Raw genomic sequence first — 26,878 nt, 5'->3', positions numbered from 1 at the left:
TTCTGGAGACTTGAAATGAATGAATTTGAGAAAGTGTGGAAAGAATGGTTGAACTATTAAACCAATCATCTCGGATTTTGTATGAAAATAATTTTTTGGTCGAGACACGAGGCTGAGATAGATTAGACGATGGATGCATGAAGCTGCCAGAGAAGCAAAGGAACAAGCAGAGTTTCATTCATGCATTCATTTGATTTAAGCTTCGAAAGCTCTTTGAAACATTCTGGAGTTGCTTGAAAGCGAGAAAGTAAATGTTCAAAATCAGTTATTGGTAGCTTTCTATGGATCACATTTTTCAGCGAAGTCTATAATTCAGAGTAAAACGGGTCGTAAAGTGAATCCAGATGGGAAACCGAGGCAGCGTGCGAATCGTCTCTGCGACAAGCTCTCAGTTGCCGCAGGACGTGTCCATGCATTATACAGCAGAGCGGTTACGTAAAGTCCTCATCTGCATTCATCTTCAGGGAAGAACAAACAGATCCGAATCTGGAATTAAAACTCAGCTGGTTCTAACCCGGCCAAGGAAGTGGGCGGGCTGCAGAGGCAGCCCGCATCAGTAGTCAGATTATGAGAATCCAGAAAACAATCCTCTGAAGTGAACCAACCCTCTTTAACTTTTAACACCCTTAATCAGAGACGTTCTGCTTTTGCTTTGTTTCTGTAAATTGTCGCTGAAACAGAGACGAATGAGAAGTCACAGTTCCGTTTCTTTGTGTTCTGCAAACTTTTCCTGAGAAGATCTTTGCTGCCGGTGAAAGCGATGAGTCACTGCGACCCCAGTTAGTCTGGCAGATAGCAAAGATGGAGCGTAGGTGGCCGGTGCCTTTACCGGCGTTAGAATAATCGACAGGCGCAGACGGCGGCTGCTTTACTCTGCTCTCAGTGGACAGAGTGAAGAACAGAAACGGACTGGTCACCTGGTCAACTTCTCTGGCTGCAGCAGAGTTTTTACAGAAAAGGAGAACAGCAGCAGCAGCAGTATCTCTGTGAAACAACTTTCAGAATCGGGAACTTTTGGTTGAAATTAGGGCTGCAACTAGGAATTATATTAGTACTTGATCAATCGGATTAAAAAACAACAAAAAAAAACTGTTGCATTCTACAGATTTTTCCATTTCATTTAGTTTTTTTAAGCAGCATCAGAAATATATTAAAAGATGCCTCAATTCATCATGATTAATCTATTTAAACATTTCAGCCCTTAATCGTCTAGATTAATTATTTCTGATTTAGTCCCAAGCAAAATGTTTTAATAACCTATTTTTGCTCAAATACATCATTTGAAAACATTACAGATTCATTCATCATCTCCTGGTCCATCCTGCCGTCACTCAGGAGCATCAGGACGACTCCACTGGAGGCGGAGATTCACCCCAAAACGTGACTTCAAAGAGAACAACATCTCCAGTTCAAAGGAATTTTTAGCATCTTTTGCTTAGGAACAAAAAACTCTCCTTGTAATTGGCATGAGGACAGCCGGCGGTCGCTCTGAGTCTAATTTAATCCCTTTTTGATGTTTAATCATCCCATCAGCAGTTTGTGTTCTCCGCTTCCTCCTGTCTATCAATCACTCATTCAGACACTTTCACACCCACACGCAGTGAGTCGGAACCAAGTGTTCCTGCAGAAGTAGGTCATCCTCCCGGCCGCCTTCACCCTCCTCCTCCTCCTCCTCAGGATCGGGCTCTACATGTGAAGAGGAGAGGATGTAGCCATCCGGGGAAGAAACGGGAGCGGCTTGCATTTCTGTTCATAGTGAGCCTGTGATTGGCTGAGTGGGAAGCATCTGGACGAGTACTGGCGGGTTTATCATTTCATGACGATGTATAAATAAACACAGGAACGTGAGAATGGAACAAAGCGACAAGCCTGAACGCATTTTATGATCTGCCAAGGTGCAAAACCGATGAACAATATCAAATACTTCATCCTCGTCCATGTAGCAACATTCTTACTCATTTTCCTCACTAAATAAAGTCGCATTTTGCTCTCCTCTTTCTCCCTGAACTTGTGTTGTTTTTCTACATCTTCGGGATTTCTGAGAGAAGTTCCAGTTGCAATTTTCATCAATAATATTCCAATGTCACATCTATAGAATGTTATTCAGCTCTAACTAAGACTGTCACCATAAGCAATTAATAAATTAATCGCATGATAAATTAAACTAAGCTTGATAATTATTTTTGTGTTTTACTTTGGTTATTTAAAATATCTTCCTGTTCCAGTTAAACCATTCTTTACAAAATTCAAGTTTAAATTATGGCGTTATTAACATATTAGTTTATGGTCTCATCAACTAAATGGTCTCAAAGAAATGGCGCAACAGGCCTAAACAACATCAGTTTGCTTTCTGAAATTTGTCTTGTTTGAATTTCTAGTGAAATTATTGCTCTACCAAACCCGTTCCTGCGCTGGTCTCACCTTGTTGTGGTAGGCACTGCTGTTCTTGGCCACGGCGCACTGACGGTCCACCAGGAAGCAGTACCTCCTCCGCTCCTCAGACAGAGCGTTCTTGTAGCCCTCGGCGATGTAGTTGTCCAGCTCGCTCTGCTTGTTGCTGATGGCCTCCACAAACTGGGAAGAAAAGGGGGAAAAAAGAAAATCCAGAGGTTTTCCAGCTGTCTCAAAACAGTAACAGTAACAAGTGCCAAAAAAAAAAAAGACTCCTAATAAACATTTTGTGGAGTGGGTGAATCAGTCCTTTACATGCTTCAAATGATGACATGTATAAAGAAAATTGTGTTTTTCCTAGGCTTTCTTGGATATCAAGTCAAAAAATGTCACAGCACATTAAAACAAGAACTTCCTGATCAACATTTCCCTCTCCCACCTGGTTGAAGCTAGAGCTGGGCAATATTGCCTAAAACCATACCACATTGATTAGTCTTTTGTTTTAAGCATCTGAAATGTTGCCAAACTGGTGGTGACCACTTCCTGTTTTACCCCCAGTTTTCACTCATTGCAGTTTTTAATGTTTAAGGCATTAAACTGCAGCTGCTAAAGTTATTCGGCAGTTTGTTGCTAGGTAACCAAAGGGTGAGTGAGTTGCTAGGTAACCAAAGAGCGAGTGAATTGCTTCATCCCACCAACCTAGCTTATTAGTTGACCAGAAGAGGTTGAGCAGCTTAAGAGTTTCCTCTGCCTACATCCCCCATAATGCTGTGCGGTTCGGGGAGAGTGATACTCATCACTCGTCTTTCACAATGTACACGATGTATATTTATTACCCAACTCTAAAGTACATCTAGCGGCGCCTTTAGCGGAAATGTCGACACCAACGTCTGACTGCAGTGACTTCATCCACAGCTTCAGTCAGACACCAGAAGCTTCTAAAGAGTTTAAACAAAGTGAAACGTCGTCCTCCGCATGTTAGTCTGTCGTCGGAAGTAGCGTGAGGAGTCAATGGCCGCGCCCCGAGCCGTTCACACACAAACTCAACATCACACACCGACCTGCACATTTAGCTGCTTCAGCTAACAGCCGAGGGCGGGCTGGACGTTCAAAAATAACCCGATGGTGCCAGGAGACGGATCTATAGAGCTACTCGAGTCATCCAGCGATGCTCCATAATCACCATCACACTTTGAGCAACACCAGAGGCGCTAATTATGGAATTAATAAAGCAAAGCAGACATTCATTAAGAATATTTTTCTGCCTCATTTGCATTCTTATCTAAACATAAAGAAACTGAGAAGGTCAGTTAATGAATTTTAAACACTTTGTTACTTTTATGTCTTCAAGCAAACATTTAAGGTTATGTAAAGATCAGATTCTCTTAGCCTTTTCCTCACCAAGGCGCTCAGCACAATATTGAATTTAAACCTATATGCCTTCTTTTTCATACACAACTTTGGTTCCTTTTAGCTGGAAATGTTATGCAGATTGAGATGTTTTCAGAGTGGCGCCTTCCTTCTAGAGATAAACTGCTGCTTTAGTTTCTGTAAACTGTAGATCCTCAAAAATCTATGTGTTTTCCTCGTCATCAGCAAATGCATTTCCACAATAAATCCTTAAGGCATAAGCGCAAAGAAAAGAAGCTAAAAAATGGATCAGCAATCAACTTCATTAAGTTTAAAAAAGGTTATTTTGAAAGTTTTATCCTCTTTGTTAATGTCTGGAAAACTACAAATAGAACAGGGATTATTTAGAGCTGAGCAGATGCATTGTGCATCGCGGTGCACAAAACAATTTGCAGCATCACAGAGCTCGTTAGATGCAGAAAATGACAACATAACTGTGAGATGTAAAAATATGTAAAATTCTGCAGAGCTCACTAGAGGGACTCAGAGGGCAGTTTCTGGAAAAGAACCAAACAAATTGCTGGAGCCGTTTTAGAGAACCTTTTAGCTCAGCTTTCAATAAATAAACAGACTCTTTAATCAAAGCACCTAGAAATAATATGACAACATATAATAATCACTAAGGAGTAATAAGGATGAATTAAAATGAGCGTGACAATTCACATTCTGATGATTAACAGTTTTTTGAAGAGCAATTCTGTTTTCAGAAACTTCGTGATCCTTTTTATTTATCGTTTTTGGCTGTTGTGTTTTATTTTGGATATTGCATATTTTTTGTCTTCCAGTTCCAGTGTGGAGTATTCTTTACAAAATGAAAGTTCATTAGTCTTTGAGAGTGTGACCTTGCATCATCAATATATTGGTTGCCTCAAAACATCAATATTATCGTTTATCGTAATAATTTCTGGGACAATTTATCGTGCAGAAACATTTGTTATTGCAGTGGATCTGTGAGCTATGGGAACAACGGAGCGTCGTTTTAATGACATTACAAGCAGAACGAAGCTCCGCCACCCGGATGTGCTCATTAATCAGAGCTGCTCCTCATGTGGGCTCATCCAGCAGCCACCGTGAAGTGGCCATTACAGAGGAAGACGGAGGCAGCTAATGAAGAGGACAAGCTGCGTTCAGGGTCCGGGTTCAGGCCAGCAGGTGGGAGCACATGTTCCACACAGCTGCTGGCGGTCAAGGAGAGCCCACCGTTCCTTCAATCATCTCTCAGCACGAGGCAGCGAACAGCTGGGAGCATTTAACGACAACACGCAGGACTCATGAGGACGCTACCAGTAAGTGGTGCGTAATGGAAGTCCTCCATGAAGTTCATTTATTTAGATGCAGGCTGGCCTTTCGTGCCAGAAGCTGCCAATCAGCTTCTTCATCACAATAAATCCGACTCTGCAGCTGGGGTCCAGCTGACGGAGACAATAATCAGCTTTTCCCAACTTCTGCTTACAGAGGAACACACCTGCAAGAAAAGCTCTGCTGAGCGCGAAACACGTCAGCGAGGAAGCAGACAGAGGTTGTCGGAATTGGCCTTACAGAAGGGATTTTTAAAGTGTGTGATGTTTTCTTCAGGTTGAACCCCTCCTGCTGTCAGGGGGACGTCAAAACGCAGTGCGATCGTATGCAAATTCACCGTGGCGATGTGATGAGCAGGCCGGAAGATTAAAGAAAAGCTGAGTTTGGACTCAGAGTTCCCTTTGAACTGATGAACCGATCGCTCCGCAAGATGGACGAAAACAAGCCAGAAGTGATAAACTGTGGCGTGGGCCCGCTTTGGAGACGAAATGAGGAATAAACACCGATATGAGGGATCCATGACAAGTTACCTGCATTCATCATTCATATAAAAAGAAAAAAACTGGTTTGAGTTCAATGCCTAATCAATCACACGTTCCTCGGGTTGACGCTCCAGTCTGAATTAATAGTTGGAAAGTTAAAACCTTTGAGATGCAGATTCCGGTCCTTTCCCCAGACTGCATGGGAAAGACGATTAAGTCTGCATACAGAACTACAAATCAGTCAAATATATTGAGTATTCATGTCCAAACTCTTGCATCTATTAGTTTAAATCTATATAAGTTTATGTTTGATCTAGATGTGATTTAATTTGTCTCTAAAAAAGTGTCTTTCAGCATTCGGGCTCAGTACAACAACAAATCTTTCTTGCACACGTCCTTTCTTAACATAAGAGCCAAAAGGAACTCTTATTTGTGTTAATTTGACTACATGTGCATTTGAATTAGATTTTGATTGGTTGATTTGACACCAATTTGGCACAATTAGATATAAAATAGACCTGCTTTACTCCTACGAACCATGAGATGATGTTTGCTGTAGTTTTTATGCCAATTAAAATTGGAACTGTATTGTAAATAATATTGATTCATCAATTGCTGATTCACATTAAACCAGGTATTGATTACACACGAATCTAACTGAAGATGAGCATGTTTTACTCCTCAGTCATCTTTTCTCCATGTAACTGAATCCATTTTTGTTTGGAAGAATCAAGAGCTAATAAATCTCTTGGAAACAAGTTTTTCTCAAAAAAAAAAAAAAAAAAAAAAAGAAAAAAAAAGGCAGCTGCAAGTCTTGTTGCTATGCAGCTAATTAAAAGTTGGACAGAGTGAAAATGCTTGAACTGTGGAGCTCATAGCCTCATTATACGGGGTTTAAAGGAAAGGCTCATAAAAACTCCACATACACCGACTCTGTGTCGCGTTTTGCTCTTTCTAAAGGTCAGTTCAGTTCTGTTGCTACATGTTACAGCCAGGAATGGCTCCAAACAATCCTGATCCTTCAGTACACATTGTTCTCTATGTAGAGAACAAAACAGTTTGTAAGGGAAAGAAATGTTACATTATAAATATCTTCCAGTCGAAACAGTCTGGAGGTGACGAGCACAGACCGGCTCCGGTAGCTGAAATCTAAATTAGCGAGGCTTCGCATTGTGGAAGTTTGCTTCCTCTCTCCCACCACAAACAGAACCAAACCTCTGCAGAAAGAATCGAACTCTCCGCCGAGACCAACAGCTTTCACACTCAATAAGCCACTGAAGCCCAGAGGGGCCGATGGACTTTAGGCCTAAACGTTTCCGCGCCGCAGCTCTTCGTACTGTAGCTCCAGCAATTGATTGATTTTTTTTTTTTTTTTTTTTTGGAAAAGCCACCAGGCCGACCCCTGCCTGCTCAACCAACCATCCGCTGCAGTAACACTAACAATTAGACAGTAATTGCCACCCCTGCTGCTCCGACAGAGCAGCGTGACGCCACGTTTTCAGCCTCTGGAAGTGCTGAAGCTCTCTGCAGCGGGTCAGACATGACAGTCTTCATCATCTGCTGCAAATGTTTTTAATTATTTGCGAGCTCTAAAATATGAAAATGCTACCTCCCTGGAATACTTTTAAAGAATGACGGAAAATAGTGGCTTTGCTACACAAAACAGGTCAGCCAGGATTCATGAATTCTAGAGCTACAGGGAAAAACATTTGGATTTAGATTAAAGAAATGTCAGAATAATTAGCTGTAAAGAAACGGAGCCGTGACGCCGCCTGACATCTAACCGAGCTGCAAGTAAATTGTTTTGTTGCTCTGCGCAGACAGGCTGTCAGCAGATGAAGTCCCACATTCCCAGTTTCATTCCGACTTTAATTATTTGCGTCGCACTCCACGCGTCAAGTTCAGACGAGGCAGAAATGCACGACATGCTTTATCGAGGCCCAGCAACTGTCTAAGGCAGGGAGGAAGCAATTAGTTTTACAGCTAAAAGTTTTGTGTTTATGTTATGATTATAGACAAAACAAAAACAAAACAAGTGAACAAATGGCTTTGACGGAGTCAGTTCTCCTGCGTCTGTGCCAGCCGATGGGATGGATAAGAGGCTCATGACGGCAGCCTCTGGTGTGCAGGTTGTGTAATAAGAGCCGGCCCACCGTGTGTCACCACAACACCTCCAGACAGGAGCTCAGAGACGTGCACCGTGTAATCACACCTCCGCTCCAACAGCCACCGGAACATCAGCCAAACGCTCACCTTCCCCACTTATCCATCACACTCAGGAGAGCAGAAGGTAATGAATCAGTCAAAGCACAGAGAGACGGTAAATACTGCAATCCCTGGTCCTCAGAGGATTTCTCAGTTTCACTAAACTTTTCTATGATGACTTTAAACATAAAAAAACCTGTTTTGTTTTTTTGGGGTTTTTTTTTTTAAAGGTTTTGTCACAGAATGAAGCTTAAAGTCCATCAGGAAGACAAAAATGCATTTCTAAAAAAAGAGTTAAAGGTTGCTCTTTATCAAACACTTTGCATGAATTCAACAAAAATCTGTGTGTAAGAGTGCTCTGAAAAAACAAGATTTTACCAAGTATTTTTGGTTTAATTTCAAGTTCAAACAATTTAGCACACTTGAAAAAAGAAAACTAACTAATAAGTAATTTTTCAGCAAAATATAGAACCTTGTTTTAAGTCAGGAAAGTTGATAAAAAGTACTAGTTCCACTAGAGGATTATCTCACTTATAAAAAGTCATTTTTCCCACATCATAAGTGAAAAAAATCTTCTAATGGAATAAATAGATTTGATTAGTATTTCAGAATCATTGACAACAAGCTCACGTCTCCTAGGTTAGTTTTGTCTTATTTCAAGTGTGCAAAAATATTTGCACTAGAAACTCGACCAAAAATAAGATTTTGTGTTTTATGCGGTGTGTGAATAAAGGAGAAAGTTTCCTGTTGATGTCAACAGCTGATCTGCACCGCAGGACTGCCTGAAGCCAAGACTTGCATCAGTAGTGGTTTATGTGCTGCATCATGATTGAGAGACACCACAGAGATGCCACACACACACACTGACCTGCATCTCCTTATCTCCATACTTGGAGGGGTGCTTGCTGCCTTGGCTCTTCCTGCGCAGCTTCTTCAGCTCCGCCTGGCATTTCTCCAGACTCTCCCCTTTGCTCTTGTGCTCCATCTGGTACTTCTTCAGCGCCGCCTGAGGGGGGCAGCACAAAGTCAGCAGGGGCAGCAGAGCATGCACAGCGGATAGATCAATCCAACATTAACAGTTTGTTTATTTCAGAGCATTTGGCTCTACACTGTCTAAATGCTCTAATGAGGAAAAAAAAATTTAAAGTCCTTAAATATTCGTTTAAGATTGATGAGGGAAGAACTCTTAAATAGTTAACAGCAGGAAAATAATGTAAACCTAGAAATTTAAAATAATATATTTTTTGCAAATTCTTTTTTTTTCAGGTTTTGTATGTAGTGTATACAGTGTCCAACAACAGCTTAAAAACATGCAAATGAGTTCAATAAACTGTATTTATTAGAACGAATGATGCAATTTCCTCTTGCATAAGCTGAAGTAAGGGAAACCTCCTGTATATTTAGGAATAGCTGAAATAATCACTTCAGAATCTGAGCCACATTAAAAGAAAAACAGGTTTTTCCAAATATTTAATCCCGCATCTCTTAAAAAGCAGTGATTCATGCATGATCCTGCCTACAAACTGTTAAAACAACTCTGTTTTCAGGCTACAGATAAAACTAACATTACCATTCTCATGAATTGTTGTTTTATTTTTGAGTCAAAAATCCATATTTTCTCCCCAAATGTCTTTAGCTCCGAGTTACTTCTTTGATCAGTATCAACTTTGCTTTCCAGAGAGTTTCCAAATGTTTCCGTCTAATGCTGATTACTGAAAGGTTGCGGCAGATTTATCTGAACCCAGCAGCAGCATATCGATTGAATGTAGTGAAATACTGAGCCTAAAATAAGCAGCAACTGTGTTGTAAAACCTAAAACAAGCAAGTGAAGGCTGGCAGAAGATTTTTTACAAGAAGATGATCTTAAACCTCCCATCTGTCCATATTTTGTCACAAACCCAAAATAAAACCCGGGTTTGTTTCTCCGACAGCAGCGGCTTTGACTGAAAGGAGGTCATTTGACGACCTGTTCGTGCAGACGCACTGCCGCGGCCCACACCATCTCCTTTGACCACACATTTTGAATCGGCAAAGTATGAGAAGAAGAAGAAAAGGAGCCTCACGTTCAGGTAGCGCGCGTCCAGCTCCACCTTCTTCTCCAGCTCTGTGAGGAGCTCGTTGTGGAAAGACTTCAGCTGCAAAAAACACAGGCACGGAAACCTCAACAATAACCCCCACAAACACGAAATAACACCAGCCTCAAGCAGTTCCATGCGGAAACCGCAGAGGAGGTATTTTTAAAAGTGGGATGTCTGTTTCGGTGCTGGAGGAAACGATCGAAAGGGATGAGACTACGGTGGGAAAACGACACACCCAGAGGGTTACAGAGGGATGTCAATCTGCAGTTTCTGCATGAGCAGCATGAACATCACCATGCAGAAGTATTCAGCTCTATGATTTTCATGGGATTTTATGTGACAAATCCCCACAAAGGATTGTGTACTTGTGAAGTGGAAGGAAAACGATACATGGCTTTCAAGAATTTCAGAAATATCAAGATGATGATTCATTTCTCAAAGATTTCCTAAGCTGGTGAAAAATCTACTTTAGATGACAATAAAACAAAGTAAGGCTAAGCTAACAATTTGAAGTTGTTTGAAAGACAGATCAACCACAAATTTAATTTAGTTGTTTTTTATATTAAGCTACACCACCTGCTGGCATAAATAGGAAACTGCATGCGGGAAAACTCCACAGACTGGAGTCCTGCTGGAAGGTGAACGTCTGCTCCAACCTCAGTATTTGGCAGCTTCAGGATTTTAATGCATTTAGCTCCATCCATCTTCCCCGTCAACTCTGACCAGCCACTACAGGGTCAGCTTGACGCTGCCACTACATTTATTCCTATGATGGAAGCATGGTAAGATTCAGATTTTAATTGGCATTAAAGAAAAAAACATGAAAACCGTGAATAATTTTCTTCCCACTTGTTTGAATACTTTTACAAAGCAATGTACGCCTCTGTTGGGATTCACATCATTATTAAAATAATAATAATAATAATGATGGACTTTAGATGTAAGGTACTTTTCAAAGTTGTGAAAAGCAGTCCCTTAGGATAAAGCTGAGTCTGATTTGCCCATAACTGCATCTTCAACCAATTATCCAAAAGAATAGGAACATTTGCAAACAGACTTCAAAATAATTCCTGAATACATTTGTAGGCCGACTGTTTCTAACATCTCTGAATCAACTGAATGTTCACTGCAAATGTTCCCACATTTTGACAATTTTCTCTCCGATTTGGGTAAAGAACTGACATAAGGACCGTTTCACTCTGAACTCTTTGTGAATTGCACACAATCAGGACCAGTTCCCACATCCCACTGCAGCGGCGTCATCAGAAGCCGCTCGTCTCCCATTAAAAGGCTGATTTTCAGATTGTCAAACATTTCACGTCATTAAGCAAAAAGGCCACAATCTGTTTGGCTCCCAGTACCCAAGCTGATTTTAGCAACACCATCGCCACATGCTCACCATCTCCTCAAGCTGGATCTGGATCTGTCTGTGCACTTCAGCCATCTGAAAGAGCACATCCCCTGCAGAGAGGAAAACAAAGAACAAAAGAGATGATTAACAAACAGAGGGAGGGGAAGGGAGAGAAGAGTGTGATATTAAAAATGGTTCCAAACGCAGAAACACAGAGCGTGCAAAAAGAAACCCCGACAAGCAACAACAACAACCATGCAGCCAAACAGAACGCATGAGAGACGGGTGTCGATGGAGGTGGTGGAGGGCGAGCTGGAACGTCTGGAGTGACGGGCAGACAAAACTCAAAACAGAAACGGAAAGCAAAAGAAATATGTTGCACAGATGTACTAAATGACAAATCAAAGAGCTGATCGAGAAACCTGCTGAAAGTGTTCAAAACCAAGCTGCTACTTTATGAGAGTTGATAAATTCTATCAAGAAAACAAAACAAAACAAAACTCACATAAACAAAACTTAAAAAGAAATCCTCAACTCTTTTAAACGGGGGGCGGGGAGAAACAACAAAAAGCAAACCCCAGAAAGAATAATTAACACCTTTAAGAAAACAAAACAAGAAACTAAAACATGGTTCATGCAGCCATTGAGGTGTTTAAGATACCTACATGCTGCCTCTTCTGTATGTGCAATTCATCGTTTCAAAAAAAAAACAAAAAGAAAGAAAGAAAAAGATCTAGTTTGAGCAAAATAACACAGACCTGAAGAGACAGATCAAACTACCCTGAGAAAAAAAAAAACATGGGGCAAATGACAAGTTTTAAACACAGAGAAAAAAAACACTTAGACACTCTGCTAATTTACACAGACACCACATGCAGAGCTGCAGATCCAAACTTCACATCATACATAATTGCAAAATACAAAAATACTGACTTATTAGCCAAAAATTTGCAATAATTTCAACGATTCTCTGGACAGAGGTGACACACCATATGGTTATTTGTTACGCAAGATAACAAACATCTACTAGGCTCTGCAATTTATCTTCATATTCAGTGCATTGGAAACATTTTCATACTTCTTGAACTTTTCCACATCACAACTTTTAACTTTAGTGTCTTTTTTTTGGGGGGAGGAGGTAATCTAATAGACCAACACAAAGCAGGGTTCATCTGCAAAAATATATTTTAAAATGTTTTTCTTTCTCACAAATAAACATCTGAAAATGTGGCGTGCATTTTTAATAAGACCAGATTCCTGTTGCCTCCTGAGAATAGCATCCCTTCAGCATAATGCTGCCACCACAATGTCTAACCAAGGGGTTGTTTCATTACTAATTTATCAATAAGTTAAAGTTTATTTTGGTCTCTTATTTTATGGGTGCAGCATGTGCCTTAAATGGCTTGTGGGAAAACGCAAACTGGACATTTGACTTTCCTCTTTCCGCACCATCCAGAATTGGGAAATGCATGACTAATGATTCTCCTTACCTGTCAGTAATTTGATTACAATTAACACACAGGTGAGCTATATTTACTAAATAAGTGACTTCATAGTTGGGATCTCCTTTGTGTTGGTCTCTCAAGTAAAATGTCAATGAAATTAACTAATGTTGGTTATTTAAAAACATAAAGTGGAAAAGTTCAAGAGGTGTGAATACTTTTCCATAGAACTGTATCCAACTGCACACTTTATTCCTGAACCCAGACGACTCATGTAGTTTTTAATAAAAATCACTTTATGGAGTGCAACAATAGAATCATACTGCTACAATGCAAAGCGAAAATCTAGAAAATAAAACAAAAAATATGCTTGAGGCCCAAACTTTATGAGCTGATAATAACCTGGTGGACTTCCATGAAACTGTGACGGGTTCTGTAAGGCAGCAGCGCCGCGGCATGGCGGTCCTATTTACTCTAAACGAGGCCGTCAACATGTGTTAATGACCCTCATCTTTCTCCAGAGTAGCGCACGGCGACAGCTTAATGCATGTCGCTCGGCTTTCCTCCTCCAGCTCTGCAGGGAGGTGAGCCAGCAAGCGGACCTGAAAACGCTGGACAGTCGGAGGGGACACAGAGTGGGCTGCCTGGACGGGATTAATGGGCTTAATGGAAGTGCTGCGGTCATGCAGATGAGACTCAGTTGCAGTAGAAGGGATTTAGTAAAGGCCAGAGCAGGAGGTGGACCATTAGTTAAAACATATCTGCTTGTTCTGAAGTCCAGTTTGGACCAGATGACTTCTACAGCATCCAATTTTGTTAATGTGAACCTCTTCCATCTTTCTAGAGCTCAGCAGCAACTTTATAAATAAAGTTAAATAAAGTTGCTGCACCCTGACATCATCCCCATAAAGTTAAATTAAACTTTATGTATAATTTCATGTTGCAATTAGGGCTGCAACTAACGATTATTGTCAATTATTTGCACGATTAATCGGATACAAAAACTGGCACTTCCTGCAGATTTCTCATTTAACCACTTAAGCCTTTTTCATACAATATCAAAAATACATGAATACAAAAAAATTCAGTTCCTTCTTACAATAAGAAAAACATTTTGTTACCTAAAATGTAATAACTAAAATTCCTTTAGTGAGCGCCTGATCGTTTGTAAATTGCCTATTTTTTGGATTAACCGATTAATAATTTGATAGGTAACGGTGCTTAATATATTTGGGTTTTTTTAGAGGTGAACTTGAGGAGTTCTGGGTAGAACATGTCTACAAAGGTTTTTTAATATTATTTTAAATGCATAATGTATATATTTTTGTACAGTTTGGCTTAATTACTGCTCTGTTCTGAGTCTGTATACTCCAGTTAATGATTAATCATTACTAAATTAGTTGACTATCATTTCTATAATCAAATAGTCACGATTAATCCAATTAATCGTTTCAGGCTTAACTTCAATGTTGAGGATTTTCTGCTGATTTTTATTCTTTTATTGTTCAACGCCACTATTTTTAACCCCCTGCACAGAAACACAGATGTAACAGACACATATGGTTATAAAATATTTATATGCAGAAGACAGAAACACGAAGCAGTCGGTAGGAGTTTGTCATCTAATAGTCACCCTCCCCTCCTCCACCTTAAGAAAACACATCGACAGACTGCGGACAGGGCACTGAGGCAGATAAATGCACTGATGTGAGCTTCCAAACTCTGCTTTGGTTCTTGGAGGGCACCCAACACACACTCCCATTCCATCCATTAACAAACAGCCAGCGGCCATCGACAGGCTGCATGAGGCAGGCTGAACTTGAGCGGCTCGATCACACACACAATTACACTAATGTTGACTTCGGCCCGAGGAGGGAACGGGATGCTGCATCGTATCCAAACGCGACCCGGAGAGACGGCTGCCTGTTTGTGGTTTCTAATATATAGGCTAGACATAATGTAATAAAGGATGTATGAAAATGACCATGCAAAGAGTAAAATATGCAACAAAAAACTGCATGTTTTAATAATTATTATCTACTTTGACATAAACAAGCTGCCTGTTGGAACGTATGAGGCTTCTTTTGTTATTCAAATGTTATTTCAAAACAAAACTGAATTAAACCTTAAAAGTAAATTTTTATATTTTATCTAGAGATACATCCTAACCTCAAGCAGAAGACGAAATCCAGTCACTGGATTAGCTGAGAAATCAGCCGGTGATCATAAAGACAGGAACCTAAAACTCTTGATTTTTAGTTTTTCGATCAACCACACCCTGACATCGTCACCGGTTACCACACCTAGCGACACTCCTAGGTGTGGACGGCATTTTACTGCAACAAATAAAGTTAATTAAAAAATAAAATAAAATTAATTTTTTAAAAAAAGGTGTGGCATTTCTGAAGCTTAAAATTAATCTGTTCAGAATGTGAGGGATGAGGCACAAAACCTGGAAGAAGCTTTCAAAGAGGAAATTGCATTTCTACACAGGCAATTCTGCGGTCATCAAAAGAAAGCAAAATTTTCAGCAGCTAGCATGGAGGCTGAACATGAACAGCAACGTTGCTATGTGTTAATTTTTAGTTCTAGTTCTCCATCATAAAATATTCAAGTCCGGGATAATAGCCTTAAGGAAATTTCAAATTTAGGGAACGGCTCTCTAAAGAATACGCATATTACATACAAACTATTAGCAGCTAACGTTGCTAACTGCTAATACAAGAGTCTAAACAAGACAGTTAAAGAAACTAAATTATAACTGTCTTCATTTTAAAGTTCAACTTTAAAGGCATGACAAATGAAAGGTGATTTTTAAATATATGAAAATTAAAAAATTACAAAACCAACATTACTTTCTGGAAATAAAGCCAGAGAGTCCAGAACTAAGTTAGAATAAAAATACTAGTCTCATAAAACTGATGCATGTTGGGACATTTTGACTTAGTTCTGCAAGCTTTCATCCTCTGGAAGATCTTCAAATTCCTGGATGTTCTTGTTTTGTTTTGTTTTGTTGCCTCCACCTAATCCAAAAATCTCCCCACCTTGCGTTGTGAAATATGGGACTTCTATTCACCAGAAGTAAGCTGCTTATCGTTAATCAGAGCAGATCTCAACATCTGAGGCTTAAAGGGAACGTAAAGCACATTGTTGTCCACTCCCAGAGTGCACAGGTGGATCAATTATAGGACACACAAAGACCGCTTTTGTTTGCAAATTGTTCACAAGACCCAACTAAATATATTTTGGCTAGTTTTCAATTTTATGCTGGTATTTTGATTGGAAATAATTTTCCATCTATATTATTTATTGCTACATATCATTAAACTAGTCCTTTAACATAACGAAACTTTCAGATCTTAAGAATTAAACCTGAAGTCTCTACTATTTGCACGTTGAGGGTTTAGGCCTCTCATGTGCTTTTACAGGAGAAAGCTTGAACCTTATCCACCAAACTCCATCCAGCTGGTGTTCTTCAGTTGTGTCCGTTTGCACAGATCAAACTGCAGGCAGGAAACAAGCCCATTATTCATCAGGCCTCACCCAAGGACAGCGCCAACATCTGGGTTTATTGCCCCATCTACTTGCCATGCTCAGCAGAGAGCCGGAGAGGGGGAGCAGTTAATGGCCGTGTGAAGGAGGGTAGGGTGTTTTATGCAGTGTGCGTCCCTACAGGGACTGTATTATAGGAGCCTGAGAGCAAACAAGCAGCTCTAATCCCCAGAAAGCTGCAGTGAGGGGAGTACAAGGTGCTGCAGGGAGATTTGCCCTCAAAGCCGCATGATTGACACCATTACCGTTGTGCTCATCTGGGCCTTTCATTTTGCTAAACCAAAACACCCGCCAGGGAATGGGCCCGATTCTCCATAGACAAACTCCCAATGCAGAATTAGCGTTCACACGTGGAGCACCTGACTGTGATGCCTTTAAATTGCTGCTTTATCAAAGTCTTGCAGATCTGATGCTGCGATCCAGTTACATGGGAAGTGGGAACTGTGGGCTGGGTCTGACATCAGGCCGAGGTAACGGCGTTCTAGTCAAGTCGGAATGTCAAAATGGCGAGACCCGTAAACATTGTTCGCAGCAACTCTTACAAATATATTGCTAAAGCTTTACTTTCCAAAAAGAAAGCATCACTTTCAGTTTGGTTCAGTTTACAGTTCCAGGTGCTACATGGAATTAGTGGTGGGCGACTAAGTTTTACTTCTTATTAATATTTTGGGGTGACAATAAGAACTATCTAGTACTTCTTTTTTTATATATATATATATATAGCTATGACTGGCCCACCATCACAAATAATGATGTTGTCGAACATCATTATTTATCAAATCGCATAAAGAAGTGTGATTTGTGTCATTAAAATGCACACAGTAACTGCATTTAGTCATTTCTGTTCATGCAACCAACAGTGGCGAAAATAGTAAAAATTACAATCCCGACAATACTGAGTTTTGGGGGATTTTCAACATCATTCAGTGGAATTTATTGAGACAACAATAAATCAGAATTCTTCATTTATCACGATAAACAATACAATAAATGCCAACCCCTACATGCAACATGGATTTTATACACACTATTAGGTGCGTCTTGTAAGCTAAAAATGTTTCCACCATAACTTACCACTATTTAAGCGAGGAGCGACCATAACGAATCATAAAGTCTACCTTTCAAGTTGTACCTGGGGGTAGTTGGAGTTGCTCCCAGTTTCCCATTGGGAAATCTGAATTCAGAAGGCTTTCTAGTTGAAATCAAAATTTCCCAGTTCTGAGTACAACTGGAACGCAACATGAAGCTGTGAGGCCCTCAGTGAGTAAGCAATAACGCCATCATGCTTCTTTTAAATGACTATTGACTGAAATGGAGTGTGTCGTGTTATACATGGCCATGTGTTTGACAACTTTGTGTCTCAAACTAATAAAAAAAAAAAAAAGACTTTATGAAGGAATCAGGCCACAGCAGATCAATTTGACTGACGTGGTGAAGACATTACATGCTGGCTGATGCGGTGATGAATGGAGAGTGATTATCTGAGGCACAGGACACACGCTGGGAGCCGGGCACCGGGGTCAGCATGTGGAGAGTGACCGATAAATAAAACCTGATAGCTTTTCACGTTTTGACACATGGTCAATGCAATTCCTGGCACCCGACTCATCTTGTCTCACTACTAATTGTGCACCACAGTGGGAAAAATCGGTAAGTAAAGATTTTTTAAGCAGTGATCCATCAGTTGGTCTGTTCCTGTCATTATTCGTCTCTGTGGAGTTAGTTCTGAGCTGTAAAGTGGACAGAATCCCAGTCGTGATAGATCTACTGTCTTCATCTCAGAACTAACTTCATGGCACACTGAGATTTGCAGCTGTGACTTAAGAAAACCCTAAAAACGGATTCAAAGGAGCTTTTCTGCACATATTTACCCACTTAGTGCATGTCCGCTAATTTATTTTTGCACAGCCTTCGTCTGGAGTCCGTGCACTTCACATCATTATCAGCATCATTAACTTACCGTTTGGTTCAAGAACAATGCGACACCTCAAGGTCCTTTCAGTCCGGCTCATTATTGAAGCCACATTACCCGCCCATTACCATTACTTGCTAAATCAAACACGCACAGTCCCTCACTGGCTCCGGCCATTTCCGACTTGGCAATAAAGTCGCGAAGCTAGTAGCTGACCGGACGGCGGGGTTTAAACGCTGAGGAATGAAACTGGGAGAACAGGTGAGGTGAGATGAAGGGATGGATGACAGGTGAGGCGGATTAGAGTCTGTGAGCTTTGTTGGCTTTCAGCTTTTGATTTCAGCGGAGACCATCTGACAGCTGCTAATGAGCCGGGAACACATCGCTTTCCGTCTACCCATACTACCCATCTTCCTCCATCTCCAGTGTCCATCCTCTCATTATGTGTCTCATTGCTCTTTCTGTTCCTCCAAGTCCCATGTAACCACCTGAGGTGACTCAAGGACAAGGACTTTCTAATGGCCCAAAGACCGACAGGGAAAGCTAAATTAGTGGTGTGGAGCTGCTCCGATGACATGCAGACAGACAAAAGACACTTCTGTCTCCATCACTCAGTGGTCACTAGGGTTTTGGTTATTAAACACCAATCTGTCGAGACAAATTTAAATACAAAGGATTTTTCCACGAAGAAAAGGGAAAAAAAAAAAAAAAAGTCTGTCCATCCTTGGATCAAACCTGCTACCTCACGATTGGTCAGCGCTAGCAGACCTAAAATTTGTATGCTGTAAACAAACTTTATGAAAAGGTGCCCGAATATTGAAAGAGGCAGACATATGTAAAATTAAAACAAAGCCTTTCAGAGAGTGTTCATGTTGAAGTTCCTCCCATACACGAAGTAAACGCCGACAGAATTCAGATTGGCCTCCGAGCTCTGGGGAAATTCAGCTCAGAAAAATTAGGGTCGGGTTGAGGTCACCGGTTCTCCCTCGGATTGATCCAAATGAGATGTCAGGCGAGACGATGAAGGGACAACAGCGGCGGATAATGTAAAGAATTTCCCTCAGAACAGCTGGGTGACTCAACCCAACATAATTTCATGTTTTCTTTCCCGCATTTGTGAAGCTTCACATTATTCCTTTCATCTCCGGTTGTGTTTACCTTTGCTTCAAAGAGCAAGTGCTCATATTTCTATTGCTCACACCACACACTGCAGCATGCAGTGATTAAACAACCTCTCCTCTCTCTCAAACTCAGATTGGAGAAGACGATGAAAAGATGTCGACGGAGTAAAATATTCCTTATCCAACAACACAGAAAGGGACACTATGTGCTGCATTTCAGATTAATATGGGCTGTGATATGGTCTGTGTCATTTGCAAAATGCCTTTGGCTGACATGGCCCTTTAAATTGGGATGCATTGAATTAATTAATAAATGTGATGAACCTCTACTCTTCTAATGCAGACTAACTTTGAATTGATTTAATGGGCTCTAATCGGGGACTGCGCTTTCCCCTGAGAAATGGAGGTAAAAAAAGAGCAGGATTTTCTTAAATATGTAGAATAACTAATATTTAAACTCTCACTCTTAAATTATTTTGCTAAATGTTTGGGCATAGAGTTGTTTTTCTCCAGATTTTGTATGATTGCAACTCAATTTACATTTAGGACACTGGATAAAAGGTCTTGGTTAGATGATTGTTTTTACTTGATTTTTAAGCTTTTTTCATTGACTACAATTTCTGTCCATTCACAAACAAACCTTTCATAAATACTACCCATCTTGACAAAAATCTGCTTAAAGTGAAAAAAAAAGAATGGCTATATAAATAAATCATCCTGCCTAAAAGACACAAATAAGAGAGATTGGACATGACAACTGAATAAAAGCCAGGTTTGAATTGCCACCACAACATTTTCTAAAAACCAGTTAAGCTTTTTGCATTCCTTTACAAAGAAAAGACCTGATCAAAGTTTTATCACTCCCCTAAGCTGCATTTGAATAGTGGAGCCCGTATTTGGTCGGCGAGGGGAACCGGAACTGCAGGAGCTTCCTAGTTTTCCTCATCACCATGCCCATATATAGCGCACGGAAGACAGACGCTGTCCTTTTTTGTCATGATGACATCACCGACACACCATTTTTGGGCTGCGGATCGAGCGTCGTATTCCGTCTCCCGTCCATCGGAGCGGCTCCGGTCGAGGCGTTTTATTGAGTCTATTTTTGGAAACGTGTGCAGAGTCGGCATGTTCTCCCAGGGCTGCGTGAGCTCCCACATCAATGCGGGGGTGTTTGCAGACACAGAGTGCAGTAGTGAAAGAGGAGCGGATGAGTGAGATGACACTCCACTCTGCAGCAGCGGAATAGCTCCTTTCTCTGCATAGCGTCTGGTGAAAGCAGAGCAGTTGGTCAAACTAGTGCCGAGTCGATCTGAAACAGAGGCATCACATCCTCTTACTGTGCCAGTGAGGCATCAGTTCACTAAAGTAAAGAACAACTCCACTCCTGATGAACCAGCATCCTCCACTAAGGACGCACGAGTTTGTTCACCTTGAATCGAAAAGTGAACAAATTAATTTCTCTTCTTTATTTTAGTGTAGCATGCAAACTGTTTCATGGTAAACTTGGATAAAAGTGAGACTACTTTACTTCATTACTCAGTTTTTCTGTTTTCTCAACCAGTTAACATTTTTGAGAAATTTGGCTTCATCTTACCTACAATTTCATCTAAATGAAGCAGATCTTTTTTTTTACATTAATTTAGTTTGACACACTGTAAATTAACGTGTTTTACAATCACAAACTGAAGATTAAATTTGTAATTTAATCCAACACATACAAAAACCATTTTAATCCATAATTACTATCCTTTATTATTTAAACTGTTTAAAGGAAATTACTATTGATGTTCAGAAATTAGCTGGTGACAGAACTGAGTGATCAGCTTCAACTGGTGACCCCCCCAGTCATAAACGCAAAAATATGATCTTTTTCCTCTGAATACGTCTCCATAAGCCCAATCGGGTCATGCTAAGAACAACTCTCTTTAGTGTGGAGGTTGATACTGAAGAAATAAAGACTCTGTTTTTTATTTGTCGCATCGCAGGTCAAAGGAGGAACAAAAGTAGTAGAAAAAAAAAAACTTTTAAAACATGAACTGTATGACCTACAGAGATGATCTGATCACTACAAGGAGCTAGACTTCGGCAGAGACTATAGACGTTTAGCTTTTTTTTAAAGAATAGCGCCATCTATTTAATGAGTAAGTGGGTCCTCCCTCCAATATAAAGAATGAGAACTCAAAATAGAAAGACTGAAAGATGTTTTGTTGAACCCTGTTGGATACAGACCTAAAAGAACAATCTGGTCTGCACAGCTCTATAAACCACAGTTCATCCATTTCACCCGGGACAACGCTTTTTATTCAGATTTAATTTGACAAAACCCAACACCCGGTCACATGGAGCTCCCCGTCCACCGGCCACGTGCGAATGCCATTAGCTGTTGTTCATCACAAAACTCTGACTAATTTCATTGTTTCATAATGAAGTGGCAGAATATTTCTGGAAAGATTCAGGCAGTTTACAGTCCAGTCATTCCTGTGCAATAAGCCATGACAGCTCCAATTACATTAATTAAAATGCTAAAAAATGGTCAACTCTGAATCATCCGCATTCAGTCCACATCAAATACAAAGTGTGAGACAAAGCTCTGGAAAAAAGGTGATTATCCCTTCCCCAATGCATTCAGTGGCCGTAGCTCTGATCCCAAACTTCAGCTCACACCCACGTTTTGACACACACACAAATCCACAATCCTTGTTATCTGCTAATTAATAGGTTGCCAGGCTTGAGAACGTTTTCACATAATCCAAGAACAAAGCGTTCAGTGTTTCCTGACCTCTTCTACACCAATGCAGAGAGAAATTCAGGAGTTTACGAAGCCACCAGCACAGCGTCTCTTTGTGATGGAAAAGACTGAGGGACGCTGATTACTTTGAGTCACTGAACTGAACAAATCAGGAGGAAAAAAAAGAGCTGGGAATTATATTTAATCAGTTCTCCCTACCTACCAATAAATCCCCTGATGTTTGGCTGCATGCGTTTGTATTCTCTTACGATTCTAGACTGTCAGACGCTCCTTAGGTAATAATGCGTTGATTAACGATCTATTTTACATTCTAATAAAAGACGTAATGTGATCTATGGGACACTTTATGTGTAGATTAGGAATGAGCACTTTCATTTGCATCCAATCAAGTGTCATGTCCGTCCTGTATACCTAAAAAACCCCACTGTGCAGAGTTAACAGAACAAGCCAAAGCATCCTTTCCTTCAGCATGCACAGCCAGCCGCTGTTCCCAGCGCTGCTGATACATGAGGACAGCATCAATCCATTTTGCTCTGTCTTTTCATTGAAGGCGGAGGGAGGCTCTGCAGAGTTTAATGGAGCGGCTGAGTCATGTTTAAGCTGCCAGAAGAACAGAAAAGGAGTCAAGAAGGCCACATCAAGCAACCCCTCTACACGAACACACAATCATGCAATGCAGAAAACATGGAAGCAAAGCAACAAAGCTGATGAAAATGGGGACAACATGGATGAGTGATGGGGAGTTTGGACCCAAAACAACATGCAAGTATTCAGAATAGTCACCGTGTTGATGAACCACAAAAAGCTATTTTTCTGTAAACTTGTACACGCAATAAAAACGGCACGAATCTAAAGGTTACATCACAAACTTAGTAAAAGGTAAATGTTTAAAGAAAAAAATCTTCCCTTTTCACTATGTTTTAAGTAGGCTGCCATCAAATGAGGCTGTAGGTGTTTGGTTCAAATGCACTACAGTGATAAAAAGAAGATCACTGTGAATAATAAAGTTGAATCAGATTTGAGGGGGGGAAGCTTTTAATACTGTTACATTCGTTATAAAAGCGCCGCCGAGCATCCACACTAAAATAGGTGGCGTATTAAAATGAAATGACGCTTCAAAGAAAGAGCTCAAAGGCATGAAAACAGCTCCCCCTTTAAATATTAAATCCAGCTGCTATATCCTCTCACAGATCTCAGATATCCATTTTATTCTCCTCTTAGCCTTCACTTCTTTGTGGCTAAATTATGTCAGAGTCAAACTGTGAAATAAAAAAAAATAAGAGCTTGCATCAACTCCGAAGGATTCCCTCACTTCCTGCCACTTTGTGGTATCTACGCCTAAAAATATGTTCCCATCTGCGCATCTGCAACTTGCTGCCACAGCCCCCATCAACACCAAAGCAACATTCGTACTGAGCAAGCAGAACCAGACCTGATCCAACCGAAACCAGACAACACACTGTGTGAGGGCGGAGTGACTGTAGCTGCGTATCCATTACAAATGTGCGCAAAACTTTGTCAATAAATGTAAAAAAAAAACAACCCCAGCTGCAGTGTTTCCTTTAAATAACGCAAATGAATAAGATTGCTCACAGAATAAAACTTGCCGCACCGTCATCCTGCCACCACTTCCTGTCGTCTTTCTCCAGTAGTAACTATCTACTGTTGATTGCATGACCCTTGATGCAAAAAAAAAAAAAGTGATTCCATTGTAGTTTTGCAAAATAAACTAATTTAGTACTTTTTATTGAAACTGACACGTTTCCATTAAATTTTCTCCGCAGTTCCAATTAGCGCAGTTATATTGTGAATGAAAATGCAGCTAACGAGAGATTGCTGCTCAAATCAGATGGTTTTACTCATGTTGATATTTGGATCTGTGCAAGTGTCGTGAATGAAACGAGACGAGGAAATGTTTCAACCTGACCATGAAACCCTCTCTTTTTTGTCATGACTGTGGAAAGTTTGTATGCGTGTATCCAGTGGGTGGTTGGTCATCAGCTGTTTCTGCTCCACCAGTACAAGCCGCCATCCCATCTGCCTGTCCAAGCCCCGCCCCCATTCACTTCACCAGGGGAACCACTGCCACTACCAGGACTCACCAAGATCCTTAGAGCCTTGACTTTCGCTGGCCATCTCGCCCATCCGCACCAGAGCGTCGAAGTAGCCCTTTGCAGCAAATGTGACACCTGGAAACATGGAAGCATTGGGCGTCAGATCAAGGGTGCCGAGTTGAACTGTCTTCTTCAGCTCTGCAACCGTTCCCTGCAGCCCTCCGCTCCCACAGAGAGGCGAGCTCGGGCATGGGAAGTAAAAGAGCGATAGGCGGAAATGGTGACCAGGCAGGAAAGGAAAAGCTCTATGAAGCAACTGCAGGAAGCAGAAAGCTGCAGAGATTTTTTTTCTCAAGGCTTCAACTCCAAGCTCACTTTCTATCCAAACTACAACTTGATCAAAATGTTATTCATAATACTTACACACTATAAAAGATTTTTTTAAAGCAGTGTGTGGATTTGATATGTGGAGATTATTAAAAGAATGATGCGGAAATCCAAAACTTATGCCAAGTTAAATTAAAAAGGTAAAAATAGATATTGTAGTTTGTTTAAAATGTAGCTAGATCTAAGCTATTTAGCGGATCTTTACTGAAAACAAACTACATTATTAGGTGGAGAATTCATAAATTGGACTTTAAAATGCCCCACCTGCACCCCTCGACACTAATTATATTCTTTACACCTACTGTCAAAAATTTCTACAAAGTCTTGAAAGCATTCTTCAGCTGAGATCCTGTCAATCAGCCGTGGTTTCCTGGGTTGCATCATATCACCTGCAAGGTTCGCCAGCTGAAGCAGAGCAGTGAGATAGACCTTGAAGGGGACAAGCTGGTGGCAAAGACAGGAAGCGGGTCAGGGGCTCGCCACACAAGGACTGACGGCAGACACGGGTCGGATGTGGAAGAGGGCCGGGTTCATTACAGAGCTGTCAGCCAGATGAGTGTTTGTGCTCTAAGCTGTCACAGACCGCTCTCTGAATCCCATAGAGGAGAGGAAAATGACAAAGCATTCACATGGAAAACAATAGGAATCTATTCTGAGCCCAGTCCAGAGCGACACAGTATGAGGTCCACCGCTATGTGAGTCATTGTTCTGGAAATAAAGACGGTTTCTGGCTTGGATTTCTAAGATCGACATGACTTTGGCTGCAACTGCCTGCAAGGGTCCAGCCCTCCCTTTCTCCACCTCTGATTCAAACCTTGGTTGTACACCGGTGAGGATGCGGAGAGGTTAATCTCATTGATATCTCAGCTGGAGGAGAAAAGGGGCCCAAGTGAAACAGATTTAACTGGATGAGAGGCTTTACCCATCAGTCAATTGTGAAGTGGGAAAAAGAAGACCCAAAGCAATAAGGAGGGTCAGTTTAGTCAGAGGATTAGATGAGGGCTGACAATGCAAAGGGTGTTAGTGTAAAAGAAAAACAGGATGGAGGTCAAGATGGTTGATACACTATCTAAATGTGTTTGTTCATGTAAGAGAAAGAGAAGATTTTTGATTTATTTACTTTATTGACGGCACAGCATTTTAAACTTGGTAATCCATAAAAAGTAGGTTCTGAACTTGTGACATTACAGAATTTCTTCTTAAGGCAGACTAACTTTTATTAATTTCCCTTTAGCCACCATGGACCTTGTCATTTGGAAAAAGCCGGCACTCCTGATGTCAACGATGTCGTTAATGGCATCACCTGCTGTGGCCTGTGCTTAAGGCTGGAGCTCATTTTGTGCACATAAGATTTGGGCCTCGACAGAAAGCAGCGTTTAGCTACATGGGATACATTTTTAGAAGACAAAAGCAGTTTAAAGATGCCTCGTCAGGCATCCGTACATCTTCATACGTGGAGCTCAGCAAATGGGGACATGCTCACCGTCCTCAGTCATCTTAAACGTTTTAAGGCTCCAAAAACAAAACCGTCAGTCAGCCGCCCCCTCGTGAATCATGCTGGTTTAAAGCCTCCTTTGGGATAAAGGCTGCCACCCTGATTCTACTTTAAGAACCAGTAAATAAAAGAAGACTGGTATTTTTTTTTTTCTCCCAGTGACAATAAAATGATTGCCGGGTATCCAGCCCTATTCTGCTGCGCCTGAGTCTAAACTCCAGCCCTGTGTTGCTGCCTGGCATTGATGAAGTGCAATCCCCACTCAGGGAGTTTCAGGGTTATTTTTAGCTTTATCTATCAGACAGGAATGAAGCCTCCTTTATTGTTCCTGTAGGCAGCTGAGTCTTCCCTGCATCTCCTCTAAACACAAAGGAGAGCCCTGCTCCGCACCGTACACTCTGCATGCCATGTCTCCTTCTCCTGCTGCAGACGAGAGTCAAGTGTTCTCTAAAACCATCAAATTCTCTCTCAGTACTGCAACTCCACGCAAATATCATTAAAAACAATACAAAGCAGCAGAATACCCTTCAGTTTTGGTCATTTTGTATGGAAATATCCAATATTTTTCTTCTCCTGGTTTTTATTTTACTCAGTCTCGTTCTGGATTTGCTCTTAGCCTGTTCCCATTTCCTTGGCCCCTTGGGTGGGGGGGGTACCGTTACGTTAGCAACACCCCCTGCTCCATTTCCCATCGGCTTATGCTCCACTTAGCTCCCACAAGACGTTTCGGTTGCTTCGCCTTTCACCTTGAGCCATTGTTGTTTGCGGCATTTTCTCTCTCACACACACGACCATGCAAACACATGAGCAAAAGCAACTATAAGCGATGACAGAGGATGCACAGAAAAAGCAGACATTTAGGAGATGAAGTCACGGGACAGCGAGAAGGGAGACGAGACGAGACGAGAAACGGTCTGGAAACCCGTGAGATTCATCAGACGGAGAATATC

The 26,878-nt window shown here is 41.0% G+C and overlaps 1 protein-coding gene across 13 annotated transcripts in view; it reads right to left on the bottom strand.

Annotated features, from left to right (window-relative positions):
- Nucleotides 1-26,878, bottom strand: part of LOC103481851 (brain-specific angiogenesis inhibitor 1-associated protein 2-like) — a 62,106-nt gene that overhangs the window by 19,114 nt on the left and 16,114 nt on the right. For 9 of the 13 annotated variants that reach the window (XM_017310729.1, XM_008437622.2, XM_008437621.2 and 6 more), the window contains exons 3-8: nt 24,095-24,181; nt 11,882-11,893; nt 11,265-11,326; nt 9,851-9,922; nt 8,656-8,793; nt 2,422-2,574 (exon numbers count right to left, since the gene is read on the bottom strand). In XM_017310729.1, the coding sequence (XP_017166218.1) occupies nt 2,422-2,574; nt 8,656-8,793; nt 9,851-9,922; nt 11,265-11,326; nt 11,882-11,893; nt 24,095-24,181 (524 nt within the window). Of the gene's footprint in view, nt 1-2,421; nt 2,575-8,655; nt 8,794-9,850; nt 9,923-11,264; nt 11,327-11,881; nt 11,894-14,827; nt 14,967-24,094; nt 24,182-26,878 lie in introns of those variants that run through there. The other 4 variants (XM_008437623.2, XM_017310731.1, XM_017310733.1 and 1 more) reach the window with 4 other exon arrangements.

This window comes from Poecilia reticulata, linkage group LG19 (genome assembly GCF_000633615.1).
Source record: "Poecilia reticulata strain Guanapo linkage group LG19, Guppy_female_1.0+MT, whole genome shotgun sequence".
NCBI lineage: Eukaryota > Metazoa > Chordata > Actinopteri > Cyprinodontiformes > Poeciliidae > Poecilia > Poecilia reticulata.
Note: the sequence above shows the minus strand (reverse complement) of the source record. Positions and strands in the feature narration are given on the sequence as shown.